This window comes from Anser anser (genome assembly GCF_964211835.1).
Source record: "Anser anser genome assembly, chromosome: 1".
NCBI lineage: Eukaryota > Metazoa > Chordata > Aves > Anseriformes > Anatidae > Anser > Anser anser.
The window spans coordinates 197280328-197294346 of NC_139720.1; the positions used below are offsets into that span (position 1 = coordinate 197280328).

The 14019-nt window shown below is 37.8% G+C and overlaps 1 protein-coding gene across 5 annotated transcripts in view; it reads right to left on the bottom strand.

Annotated features, from left to right (window-relative positions):
- DYNC2H1 (dynein cytoplasmic 2 heavy chain 1) overlaps positions 1-14019 on the bottom strand; it is a 165806-nt gene that overhangs the window by 44390 nt on the left and 107397 nt on the right. For 3 of the 5 annotated variants that reach the window (XM_083848651.1, XM_083848655.1, XM_083848652.1), the window contains one exon: positions 4994-5110. In XM_083848651.1, coding sequence (XP_083704777.1) covers positions 4994-5110 — 117 coding nt within the window. Of the gene's footprint in view, positions 1-4993; positions 5111-6112; positions 13442-14019 lie in introns of those variants that run through there. The other 2 variants (XR_014588123.1, XM_083848653.1) reach the window with 1 other exon arrangement.

Consider the following 14019-nt stretch of genomic DNA (forward strand, 5'->3'; position numbering starts at 1 on the left):
CCTCAGCACTCACGGGTGCATCTCATCAGGGTCTGTGGACTTGTTTAAATGCAGTTGGTCTGAACATTCTCTAACCCAACCCTCCTCCACAAAGGGTAAGGCCTCCTTGCTCTGTATTTTCCCGTCACTTTTGGGCACCTGGGATTGCTGAAGGTTGAACTTACCAGTAAACAGAGGCAAAGAAGACACACAGTACTTCAGCCTTCTCCTTGTCCTTTGTGGCCAGACCCTCATTCCCACTCAAGCAGTGGGCCGATACTTTCCCTAATCTTCATTTTATTGCTAATATACGTGTAAAACTTTTCTTGTTGGTCTTGTGGTGGGTTGACAGCACCATAACTGCTGCTAAGTTACAGGCTGTAAAGTTAACTTAAAGTTAAGCCATACCTAGTACAGCTCTTTATATCCCTCAACAGATTCAACTCAGGATATGCTTTGGCTTCCCTAGCCTCATCCCTGCATGTTCAGACAGCATCTCTATGTCAGCTATTCCTCCCATGCCAATTGTACCACCACACCCTGCTTCCACCTCTTCTACACGTTTATTAATGCTTGAGTTTTGCCAAGAACTCCTTGCTCATCCATGGAGGCCTCCTGCTGCCACTGCTTGATTTTCTGCTAGTTGAGATTGACCACTGAGCTTGGAGGAGGTGAACCTTGAAAAGCAATCAGCTTTGCAGGACTACTCTCCAGAACAGTGTCCCATGGGATTCTTCCAAGTAGATCACTGAACTGGCCAAAGTCTACTTTCCTGAAGCAGGGTTGTAATCCTGGGGGGAGCTGCCGCCCGTGGGGGACCCGTGCTGGAGCAGTTTGCTCCTGGGGGATGGACCCCGTGGTACGGAGCCGTGTGGGAGCAGTTCCTGAAGAGCTGCAGCCTGTGGGCAGCCCCCCAGGCTCAGTTCGGGAAGGACGGCATCCCGTGGGAGGGACCCCACGGGGAGCAGGGGCAGAGAGGGACCGTGAAGGAGCGGCGGAGACGAAGCGTCAGGGACTGACCGCAGCCCCCATTCCTCGTTCCCCTATGCTTCTCTGGGGAAGGAGGTGGAAGAAGGTGGGTGAATGGGGGGAAGATATTTTTAGTTTGCTTTTAGTTCTCGCTGCTCTAGTCTGTTAGCAGTAAGCAATAAATTACATTAATCTCCCTTACATTGAGCCTGTTTTGTCCATGACAGCACTCGCTGAGTGATTTCCCTGTCCTTATCTCAACCCATGAGGGTTTATTTTTCAGTCATATTTTCTTCCCCTGGACTGTTCAGGAGGGGGAGTGAGAAAGCAGCATGGTGGAGCTTAGCTAGCCATCAGTGTAAACCACTGCATTAGCCAGTATCAGGTATAATGTGTGTTTTATGATTGATTTCTCAAATTCACTGACTGCATAAATTCTATCATTCTGTCACAGGCATTCTTTCAATTTGTCTTTCTTATATATTCTATGTCAATTTTTATAGGATGAAGCACTGATGTTCAGGTTAGAGAAATATGCAGTCAACTGCTGTTCATGGTACCACCTAAACTTGGCCATTGTATCACAAAATACAGAAGTGATCACTATATGGTATTAAGAGTGGACGGACAAACATATGTCCACACTTGAAGACTATGATAAATTATTTCAGTAGAAATTCTATAGGTCAAACCTATGTGATGGGGACATTTTTGTTATGCTTCAGAATCATCAGCACTTAAGTGCTGAATAACTATTTTCAAGGCATTTGTAAGAAAATCCTTTTTGAATTAATCCTTGATTTATATTCTCAGCACTGGAATAAAAATGTTTAAAACATAGTTAATCTTTGTCTACATATTAATTTTAACAAGCTTCTGTGGCTCTTTTGCCCTTTGGAATAAAAAGTGCCTGATTTTAAAAACAGCTTTGAATTTATAAATACATTAGCTAGAATCAATTCAGATCTATACTGGACACTTCCTGAGTTTCAGACAGTTTGAAACAGATAGTTAATCGTTATTCCCAACTACCGCTGGTAATAATTACATTTCACGGGTAGAAGACTAACATTTGCTTTTTGTAAATGGAATAGAAGGTCTTTTCAGCATCTATCCCATCTGCTTCTACTTTAATATTATCTGTATCCAAGAGATAAAAGAAAAAGGATAATAGTCTGCAGCTACATATAAATGATATGCTTCCAGAATTGAGAATAAAAAAAATAAATTTACAGGTTTCAGGAATAAAAAGTTATTTGTGATTTTAACTTCTTTGTAATTGGGAGATCATTTTAGCTCATATTCCGTACCTATTCATGCATAAATAATGTGTGGATGTTAACTTGAGTAGCAATTCAACTATTTTATTTTGATTTCTAGGTCTTCATTTAAAAGTTCTGAAAAAAAAAAATGATGCCTTCACTGAGCAATGAATAAAGAATTAGAATGTAAATGTGTATGGAATATATGTAGAATTTTTATACATGTCCAGCCTTTTCAAAGCGTAAAGCAAACAGCCTATGAAAGCAACTTTTGATGAAGAGCATATTTATTTATATTTTTGAAATTTCGTCAGATGTTCTCTCTAGAAATCCTTCATCAGGTCAGAGGCCATCCTATTCTAAATGAGATCTACAAATGATTAAAAAAAAAAGAGAAACTGCTAACAGCATAAAAATGTTATAAAAAGAAAAAAGTTCCAGATAATACAGGAGTCTTTTTTTTTTCCCCAAAATATCATGAACAGTAAAAATGTAGGTCAAATACAGATTCCTTTCTAGATGCATATGGTGATACTTCTTCCTCTATTTAAAATGACACAGAAGGACAGATAGGCACTACAGGCTTGATTCAGGCAGGCATCTAGTGACATCTGAGATGTCTCACTCTGCCTCTATATGCTACTCCAGCAGATCACAGGTCTCCTGCAGCTTCTGTTTTATACCTGCCAGGCCATGAATATTTGATGGTTTCTGAAATAGTACTGGAAGCCTCGTTTTTAGGCAGCTAAACTGAACCCTTATTACAGCACAGATCACAGAGAGCATTTTGCATCTATTAAAAGTTCTCAGGTGCAGTGTGGCAAGAACAGAACATCAATAAACCCAAACGACAGAAAGAAACTAGCTGCTCAGTTCTCTGAACCAGACAATCTATACGGTAACTCACATGAGAAAACTGAAGAATGGCAGGATGGTCAGTGATAAGAGATCATCCACACTGTATAAATCAGTAAGGCTGAAGCTAATCTTTAGTGAACAGAATGGTTCTCTAGCTAAAGCAAAGGTTTCCTGCATCCATAGAAGTACTGCACACTAAGCACAAGCTTTAATCAATATTTAGCTTTTTTTCTGAACTCAAACAGAATATAGTAAGATTGCAAACAATATATAACATTTTGTACCCTGTAGTCCTGCACAAATAAACTTGCTATTGCTAGGAACAGGCCACACTAACTAGGCCTTATGTTAACTCAGTGAGGCCCCAGTACTGGCCTTCTAGGCTTGGTATCAACCTGTTAAGAGAGCTTGCTGTTTGACATGGACAAGACACTACCAGGTCTCCTGATATGATGTGAAGTTGAAGCATGGGATAACAGTAAAGGCTATAAAAGTATTGTGCACAGGTTAAGAAGAGTGGTCTGAGACGTATGAACAACTAGCTGATGGTTACCTACTAGTCACTGGGGAAGGGCAATGTTAAGATCTGACAAGACTGCTTTTGCTTTAAGACAAGAAGATGCAGTTAAGCAAGAAAGTTAAACATCTAAGTGATAAAGTAAGGTACCACCTACAGCTCATCACAGCACTGTGCAGGCTGTACTGTAGTCCAGGAACAAGGGTAAAAAGGCTAAGAGCTGTCCTGAGACTGAAAACTCTTACAAAAGGAGATCGCAAATTTGAGGCCAATGGGCAAGACGTGGTTCAGGTCCAGCTTCCCTTGTCAAGGAACATTAAGGCTCGATTACCCCCATGTGGGTGACTAAGACCATCAAGGACCATAGCAATCAGCACCAAATATGTGGCTTCAGCTTCCTGGTACTGTATGGTCACAGCTAATTTATGACACAAGTTTTAAAGTATAAGTGCTTTGAATATGTAGTGCTAATGACTAGTAACACCAAGGAACTAATCGTTAGCAATAGGTGCTGTTAATGAGTATTTATGTTGTACAGTTTAAAACTAGTCTCATTTATCAATCTTCCAAACACTACAATCAAAAATCTCTAATTTTCTGATTGTTTGTGTATACATATATGAAACTGTTTCATCAGAGCTCTTGTACGGAAGGATTGCAGACTTAAATGTGTAGTTACTAAGGTATAATGGAAAGTGTCACATTGAAATATATTCCTTTTTCTTATAGGATGACAGACTTGGTTAACAACAGCCCATTTCAGGGGCGGCAGATTCATCACAAAGTTATTTAGTAGCAAGAGATATTTTAACAAAAAGTTGATTTATCATACACTTAGCATGTACTAAAGAAGGATGTGATGAGCAATTTCAAAATGTAATTGTGAATTTTAATGTGTAACTTTTTTGCGTCACTTTTTTGTATGCAGTTATTTAAGGAAGGGAAATGTTTTTTCTCATTCTAATGCTTTATGTAAAAGATATGTTTTTAGGTCATGATGTCTCTGGTCACAATGAATCATCAATCTAAAGCTAATGTACATATTTCAATATCATAGAAGAAATACTTTAATATTTAAAATCATTAAACATTGCTTTGTGAATATCAGAGAAATGAAAAGACTCAGTTCGAAGCTAATATATTACTGTTCTTTTTGTAAACACATACAAGATGCTAGTTATGTCTTGCGCGTGTGGGTTCACTTCCATATGAAGGAGAAAGTGATAGGCCACATGTAGACTTAATAATTAATTACATACATGTAACATTATACTTTCCATCTCAAATGCATTTCATTTACCTTTTAACTCCCTATGTTTCAATATTCAAGATAATTTCTTAAACCTTACTTTTAATGTAGTTGCTGGGGGAAAAAATAGTTGTCTTTTCAAATAAGCTACTTTCCTACCTGATTAAGTTTCTTCCATAGGTTGAGAACAGGGGAAAGTTCAGCTGACCATATTTCTCTGTCAAATTTGCAGCCAGCACTTACTGACCTGCTCAGGATCCGAAGCTGTGAAATGACCTGAGGGATGGGAATACAAAAGCAAATCTTGAAGAAGGATAAACAAAAATGTACACGAATGCAAACAGCAAATACTCTTAATTTATCTATGGACCACGCTTTTCTGCATACTTAACTACTAATCATGATTTATTTGAAACACAAGCAACACCCATATTCAAATACTTACTTGAGCCTCACTCATAGTAAGTCAAAAATCCAAAAACCTTCCATACTTTTCTTACCATTTTCATTGTCTGTGTTCAACTATAATTTAAAAACTAATGAGGTGTATAATTCATTAAAACCCTCTTTTCCACAAAATCTAAATAAAAAATATTTTTTTAAAAAAGTCAATAAAACAACAGTGTGTGTTACTAAACACACAGTACTTATCAGGCATCAAAACACCAAGAGAATTCTCCCATGGATCTCTTTTTTACTTAGCCCAAATTACTTACATGTATATTTATTCACTTAAAGAAAGAAAGAAAGCAATTAAAAGAATAATTGCAAAACTCTCAGGAAGAAGGGAAGCACCCAGCTCATCAGATTCAACTGCCTTTTCTTGTTAGCAACCCTGGTAACTCTACACAAACTGATCATATACATATATATATATTTATACAGAAATAATACTGCAGTAAAAATTCTACGATAATGCCCCTTACGCAACATATAAAAATGGTATCTTAGCTATTTTAGATAAAATTTTAGTTAATTTTCACAAAACATTATTTGCAAGAAATTTTAGAGAAAGATTTATTAATTCGATTCTCTTTTGCTTAACTTATAAAACTTGATAACAAAAAAATCATTAATCTTTCAGAAGAACTGTTAACCAGAATGAGGCATTTGACGTAAAGTTGTTTCTGCTAAGTTTGGACTTATTTTCTATTCTTGAAAGATATGCAAATGTTTGCTTTTGTTTTTGTTTTTCTGATAAATTGTTTTCATTTTCTTTAGCTGAAGCAAACAGCAGCTTTTTGTTTATCAGCCTTGATAGGGAGTATGAAGCACTACAAGATGACAGTAAACTGAACTGTAATTGTTTTATAACATTTACTATAATTGATTCTTATGTTAAATGTCTTACAAGACATAAACCAAAAGATATATATATATAAACTACAAATATATACAAATCTACCTGTAAAATATACAAACCAATTTTTACAATAAGTTTGAAAAAAAAAAAGCTTTTAATTAAGCTACAAAACTCTAACTAAACTTTTTCCATTCCTTCCCATTTCTTCTCTCAAGTGTAACAGGTATGATGGTAGCATAACTTACTGTTAAAGTTGCCATGATAGCTTAGTGTTTTCAGTTGACTGTCATTTTTAAAAAATAATGGGCTGGGCTGCAACTTTGTGTACGGGTGGCTCTTTCAGCCTGAATACTTTCTGAAAAATGTAGCTTAGAACAGTCATTCACCTTCAAGAGGTAAAGGAAAATGTTTTATGGATGTCAAACTACTCAGGTTGACCTCATCATTGAAATGCTCCAACACTCCAAACTTTTGGTAAGGGACTAAATATGATGGACATTTTTTAGTGTGCCATTTTTTTGCATCCATGAAACCAAAGCCTGTGAAAAGGTTTCCTCGGTGCTTTCAAATCAGTCTCTTTCCGAATGCTGTGCAAATGAAAAGAGAAATTGAGTTTTTATACTGTCATAGAATAAATCAAATTTTATAGTGTCATAGAATAAATCAGTTTGAAAAGGACCTCAAAAGGTCTGTAGTCTAACATCCTGCTTGAAGCAGGGTGAGCTCTGGGATCGGGCCAGGATGCTCACTGCTTTATCCAGTCTGATCTTGAAAAATACCCACTACAGAGACTGCCCAATCTCTCCAGAAGACCTGTTCCACTGCTTTACTGTTCTAATGATAAAAAAGTTTCCCCTAATATCCAAACTGGATCTTTCTCTTTTCAATTTAGGTCCTGTACAAACAAGAGGGTCAAATACTCAGATTGGTACAAGCAATGCGCTAAGATTGGGAATAAACTGACAAAAACTAGGAGTGAAATCTATTTCTGTGTTAGTATTACAAGGTATACCACAAAAGCCTTCCAGGTTACATGGTATGTTTGCAGTCCCTCCACAGGAACTGTTTCCATCTCAAGGCAAAACAAGTTAAGTTTTGTCTTTTATGTGGGAGTCATATGAAAAATAAAAATGGGTCTATGACATGGCAGGACAGAAATGAGTGCACAAACTGGATGAGTATCTAGTGTGAGACCTTGACTCAGTTGAAAAAGGGAATGTGATTAGGAATCTGTACTTAAAGATAAGAAATAACTTTTAAGTTGTGAGAGGTCACTATGTATAGGCATTTAAATTGAACTTAGAGAAGACAAGTGCAAATTCAAATTCACCCCACCTACCTTTAGGAACTTACTAAAAGCATCTAAATTACAAAGATTACCACCTTTGTCTCCCTAAATAATGAACAGACAGATCTTAAGTGGGCTAAACTGTCCTTCGAAAGTCCTTCCTAGCGCATAGGAAGACTAAGTTCCTTACATAAGTACCTCAGATAGATGGGACTATGTGGTAGAAATTAGAAGGAAGGTTTTTATTTCCTGGAAACCTAACTTCAAACCTCAAGCAGAACTCAGCTCCTCTAACTGTATTATAATAAGTGAGGCAGTTAGCTCACTTTATAATCAACTTCAGATACCTACTCTACAACATGATTAATCATACCTTAAAAATGATACTTCCATGACCACAAAGTGACCAGACCCAGATATAGACATCTAGGTCTGTTGATTCATATCCTTTGCACTCTGTTTTGTAAAGGTACCAAGCAGTTACACGTGTACTTACAATACTAAACAATCTGAAAATCTAATCATATTTCTATAAAACAGGGTACTCAAAATCACAATACTTTTACAATACCTTTCAATGCTTACCTTTGTTATCTCAACATATTCTTTTAATATATTATGCATTAAAAGCTCTTGCATGTTGTTCTAGTGCAGTCCAAATACAATCTAAATGTTTTGAATAAATGATTAAAGGGGGAAAAATCTACCATAAAGCAGGAGAGCAATACCATGACTGAAAATATGAGAGGGATGGAAATAAATACAATCAAAAAATAAAAGCAATCACAAATAATGGTCTGCTTAAAGAGAGGTGAGAAGATTATTCAGAAAAATTAAACTTTGCAGAAACTGCCTATTTTAACTAAGGTAAACTAATCATGACACTATTTATATTTAAAAATTCAATAGAGTAATTTATTTGTGGACAGAGTATCTAATAACTATGGACAGTGCACAGAAACTACTACCTAATACTTCTGGCCTTCTTAGTGGAAAATTCATACACTGTATGCTTTCTTGCATTGTCAGCATGGGAAAATGTAAATTTCATATATTAGTAAAGGTGGGGTACTCAAGATTAAAATGTCAATATTTATTGACCCAATTATTAAAACTAATTGACCAGCTCAGCTTTTAAATCTATTTCACACTTTATGGGTTTCTCTGGATATAGGCTGTTCTAATATTGACCACTGCATTATAGTAAAAGAAAACACATTTAGAGAAATTAAGAGAGAGAATGAACAAAATGGAAAACAATAAAGATAATGAATGATCCCCATGTAGCTTCATATGAAATGACTAGAAAGTCATGTCAGAGTTGAAAACAAATAATAAAAATGTGATTGAAAAATAAAAATGAGGTGATGACAAGATTTTAACATTTCCTTCTTTGAAGCTTGATAAAAATAGAATTCCAGGAAAACAGAATTCCAACAACACTAAATCTGTTTCGGCTTTATACTCATGCACGACATGAAGAAAAAGTCTTGGCTTCAGTAATTCACAGCTACTGCAAAAACTGCTACCACAAATTCAATAAATAATAAAAAACAGGCTTATATCTAAGCCTTGTATTTATTTCATAAGCAATTCACTCAAAAAATTATACAACAAAGTCAAATTTTACATGTGGTTTTATAATTTGCAAAAGACAAATGAGTTAAAGCCTTAAACATATTAGAATGGAATCATAAAATGGCTCAGGTCAGAAGAGATCTTGAAGCTCATCTAGTTCCAACCCCCCTGCCATGGGCAGGGAGTGTGAAATTCCATGTCAATAAATTAGAAAAAAAAATAAATTCTAGGATACATCATTTCTGAACTTAATACGTTAACAGCTCTAGGAATACAAAGCAGAAAGGATTTGCCAGTCAGATATCTACTTGTTCTGTTTTTTTATTTTATTTTATTTTTTTCCAAGACTATGGAACAGATAAAAACAGTTTTATTCCTGAACAAACAGCTAACAAACTCTCTGTAAATCTATAGAAAATATCAAAATAGATACTCTACTGCCATCTACCAGTTTTAAAAGGATGTAGTCTTAGCAAAGAAACCACTTCTACATTTAATTTCTCTGAATAAAACCTGTTCAAACCTGAATAAGACCTGTTCACTGACATATTTAGATTTTTATAAGACTTTACAGCTTAAATTAAAATAGGAAGTTATAACAGTCACCTTGATAAACACTGGCAAAGTAATAACTCAGGACAATGTGACTATTTTTTCATTGACCATACTGTATCAAGGCAGGAACAGACTCCAGTTTGATATGCCTTCTGATAAAACTATATGCTTCCATATTGTTCCTTGTAATCTGCCCGGGGTTTGAAGTTGTAGAGGCCCCCAGGATACGTTATTACCTGGAGAATATAAATAACTAAAAGGAAGGCTAGAAGAGGTGAATGACCTCAGCTCGTTACATACCCTGAAAAAAAAATAAGAAATCTAGAAAACTGCAGCCTGTTCGTAGAAAAGAACAAACTTTTCATATACAGAGTACAAATATATTCTCATATACACAGTGCCAATGCTGTGGGAATTAATGAGGTTAACTGAAGTACTGCACTATTACACTGCAACGACAAAGGGCTGTGTTTTCCACCGGAGCACAGCACTGTGGGTTCCATTCCATTATTTGGCACAGCACGTCTTTTATGCAGCACCATTGGTATATATAAAATACTTCACATATTTTAAAAATTCTAGTTAAGTACTCAAATTGCTCAATTACAGGGTAATAATAAATACAGTTTAGAATTACTCATCAATTTCTGCTAGAGCCTATTAGTCATATATTTGTGATGTGGGATGCATTTAATAAATGTCAATAATTATATGCTCTGCACAGTTGATACAAAAATTATATAACGCAAAATTATTTTAAGAAAACAGCTTTATGTTCATCCTGACATCAATAGCAATAACATAATAAGTTCAGAATAATTTCAATTATATGCTTTGCAGTAATTACACCCATATTACTCTATGTACCATGATTAGAATTATGGGGGTGAAGTAGATAAAAAGTTAACTACTAATGCTCTCAAACCCTTTAAAGATCTAGAGTTTGAAAAGGAAAATGTAGTCTGCTGATGAACGGACAAGAAGCTACAGCTATCGTTATATTACAGCTGCACCTTGAAAAATAACCACAACCCACAGCCCCACTATTCTATATACAGTAAAAACACTGCAGTTGTATGTATAACTTAGTACTGGGTGGGTGTATTCACCTTACCAGGTGTATAAGCTCGAGCATGACCTAGCAGTCTCAGAGTTCCAGGTGGCCTTGTATGCCCTCCACTAACCATGTTGTCTCTGCTGCTGTCATTCGTAAGGTAAAAACCAGCACTGAATCTGTGCTACCATCATGAAACTGACTGCAATATTAGGAAGATATCAAGAAGTTATAATGTAAGCCACAAGGTTCATAACGAATGGTGGGACGAGGTATAGGATCAGCCAGTGACTTGCTGAAAATGTGAGCAGGTCAGAAACAAAGCTGAAAAAAAACAAGAACTAAAGGATAAAATGCTGTTTTCCTGAAGTCAGTGAGATTATTGCAATTACATTTAATGAGACAAGATACACTTCATGTTTCCTGACCCTGGTTCATACTTGCTTGTCTTACTAGATTGCTTTTGCACTATTTTCCGTTATTAGTTTACCATTCATTTTAACTCCACAAGTATTCTCTATAAAATAAAAAATAGCTATAACAAAAGGTTATAGAGTTTTTCAACAAAACTTCTAATTTTCAAGCACAGGCGGAATAGCAACAGTAATTATTTTAAATGAGTATTACATTTTGCAGTTATCCTAAGCTGCTATTTGTTTTGGGTTTACATGGCAAGATTTTGGCAAGGGGCTGCAAGGGTGGCGTCTGTGAGCAGAGCCCAGAAGCTGCCCCAGGTCAGATCAGAGCCAGCTCCAGACGGCTCCAAAAGGGACCCGCTGCTGGCCAGAGCTGAGCTGTGAGCGACGCTGGTTGGGCCTCTGGGAGAGCAGATTGAAGGAAGGGGAAACCTGCTGTGCTACAGCAGCTGGGAGAGAGGGGTGAGAGCTGAGAGAGAAGCAGCCCTGCAGCCCCCAAGGTGAGTGCAGCAGGAGGGCAGGAGGTGCTCCAGGCACGCAGCACAAGTTCCCCTGCGGCCCGTGGAGAGGCCCCTGGTGGAGCAGGCTGTCCCCCTGCAGCCCACGGGTCCCACACGGAGCAGATCTCCACGCTGCAGCCCGTGGAGGAGCCCCCGGTGGAGCAGGTGGATGTGGCCTGGAGGAGGCTGCGGCCCATGGAGAGCCCCCGCAGGAGCAGGCCCCGGGCCGGAGCTGCAGCCCGTGGAGAGGAGCCCACGCAGGAGCAGGGGGTCTGGGGGGAGCTGCCGCCCGTGGGGGACCCGTGCTGGAGCAGTTTGCTCCTGGGGGATGGACCCCGTGGTACGGAGCCGTGTGGGAGCAGTTCTGGAAGAGCTGCGGCCTGTGGGCAGCCCCCCAGGCTCAGTTCGGGAAGGACGGCATCCCGTGGGAGGGACCCCACGGGGAGCAGGGGCAGGGAGGGACCGTGAGGGAGCGGCGGAGACGAAGCGTCAGGGACTGACCACAGCCCCCATTCCCCGTTCCCCTGCACTGCTCAGGGGGAGGAGGCAAGGGAAAGTGAATGGGGGGAAGGTGTTTTTAGTTTGTTTGCAGTTCTCACTGGTCTGGTCTGATAGCAGTAAGCAGTAAATTACGTTAATCTCCCTTACACTGAGTCTGTGTTGTCTGTGACAGTATTTGGTGAGTGAGCAGTCTCTTCTCCCAAGCACCAAGTGATAAGACAAGGGGAAATGGCCTCAGTTTGCACCAAGGGAGGTTTCGGTTGGATACTGGGAGAAATTTCTTTCCTGAAAGGGTTGTGTGGCATTGAAATAGGCTGCCAGGGAAGTAAGTGTTTGTGTCACTATCCCTGGACTTGTCAGTACTAGGTTAAAGTCTGGGCTAGATGCTCTTAGAGGTCTTTTCAAACCTGAATGATTCTGTGAATCTGTGAAGATGTCCCTGTCCTTATCTCAGTCTACAACTTTTTTTGGTCATATTTTTTCCCCTTGTCCTTTCAAGAAGAGGGAGTGAAAGAGTGGTGCTTAGCTACCTACCGCTGGTAAACCACCTGACTACTCCTTTAGACTTCTAATGGATCTTGTTAAATTGTTTCTTTTTAAGCAATCCCTTCTACAATGCATTCAGTGTGAGGTCTCTATGACTGTATAAATTCTCTGGAGTATACAGTTAGGCAAGAGGCTTTTTCGCCAGAATTTGTTAATCTGACTTTGTTCAGATACCATAATTTACTTAACTCATTCTGATGTAATATATGAATGCTATTTCAGTATGTTGAGTTTCTTCTAGAACAAGCTCTGAAGTTTTCGGGTGATTCAGCTGCCACTCATGGTAAGTATGAAATGTCATGGTATGAATATATGAAAATAAGTGTGAAACAGAGATAGGTCATTTCTACACACTTTTGAATACTCCCTATAACAATGTGCGTTCTACTACAGTACAAATCTAAATTGATATTTATGGCAGTGATCTGCAAGATGAGATTTTTACTGAGTATAAGAAATAAAACACAAGCTTTATATTATGTCAAAGAACCGCATCAACAATTCTTTTATGGGAATTATATCTTAAAAGATTGAATAAAATTCACAGGAGACCTGCTATCATATTCAATTTTAATTTGAATTAAGAGTTACCTTTCAGTCAGAGAAGACCTTTTAATATCATCATTTGTAAATATGTATCTTTACATTTCAAAGTGAAAAAGCTGCTTTTTGTACTATATTCATTATGACACCATTAAAGGAAATTTCTAAAGCCCTAGTTAACAGAAAACTTTGCGAATGCAGACATGAATTATTTACCTTTTTTAGATATGTTAACGATGGGCATAAGGTAAACTGCAGAGTTAAGATTTTGGACTTTAAGAAAGCTGACACCAGTCTATTCAAGAAACTGCTACCAAGATCACCTGGGAAGTAAACATAAGGGAGAAGTAAAATCAGAGACAGCCTAGTGGACAACACATGACTTTCAGCTGATTAAAAAGGAGGAAAATGCAGGTTTTTCTGACCAAGCCTCAGAACAAACCATCTCAATGTGCAGAAAGACCTGGATTTTTAGAAGTTTTAATGGATTCTTGGGAGCATCTCACTGGAATAAAATACTAAAAAAGGAATAGACAAGAACCAAAATCAAGGACAGACAAAACAGGAAGATAAAAGTACTGCTAGGGCACTTTAGGATGAAATAAGAAAAAACAAAGCCTGTCTGTGACTAGCAAATAACTTTAATGGTAAGGTGTGTTTCAACACATATGCAAAAATTCAAAGAAAACACTGGGCTTTTCTTGAATGGAAGAGACCTTAAGTGAGGGAGAGTACATAAAAGCCTAAAGTATTCAATGGCCTCCTTGCATGGAAAGAAATGGGTAGCAAATACTGGAAGAGAAACAATACTTAGGAATCATGAATGCATTCAAATGGATGGAATCTAGATGAGATTTGTCTATGGCTGCTGGCCAAAGTGATGGAAAGACTGCTCTGTACT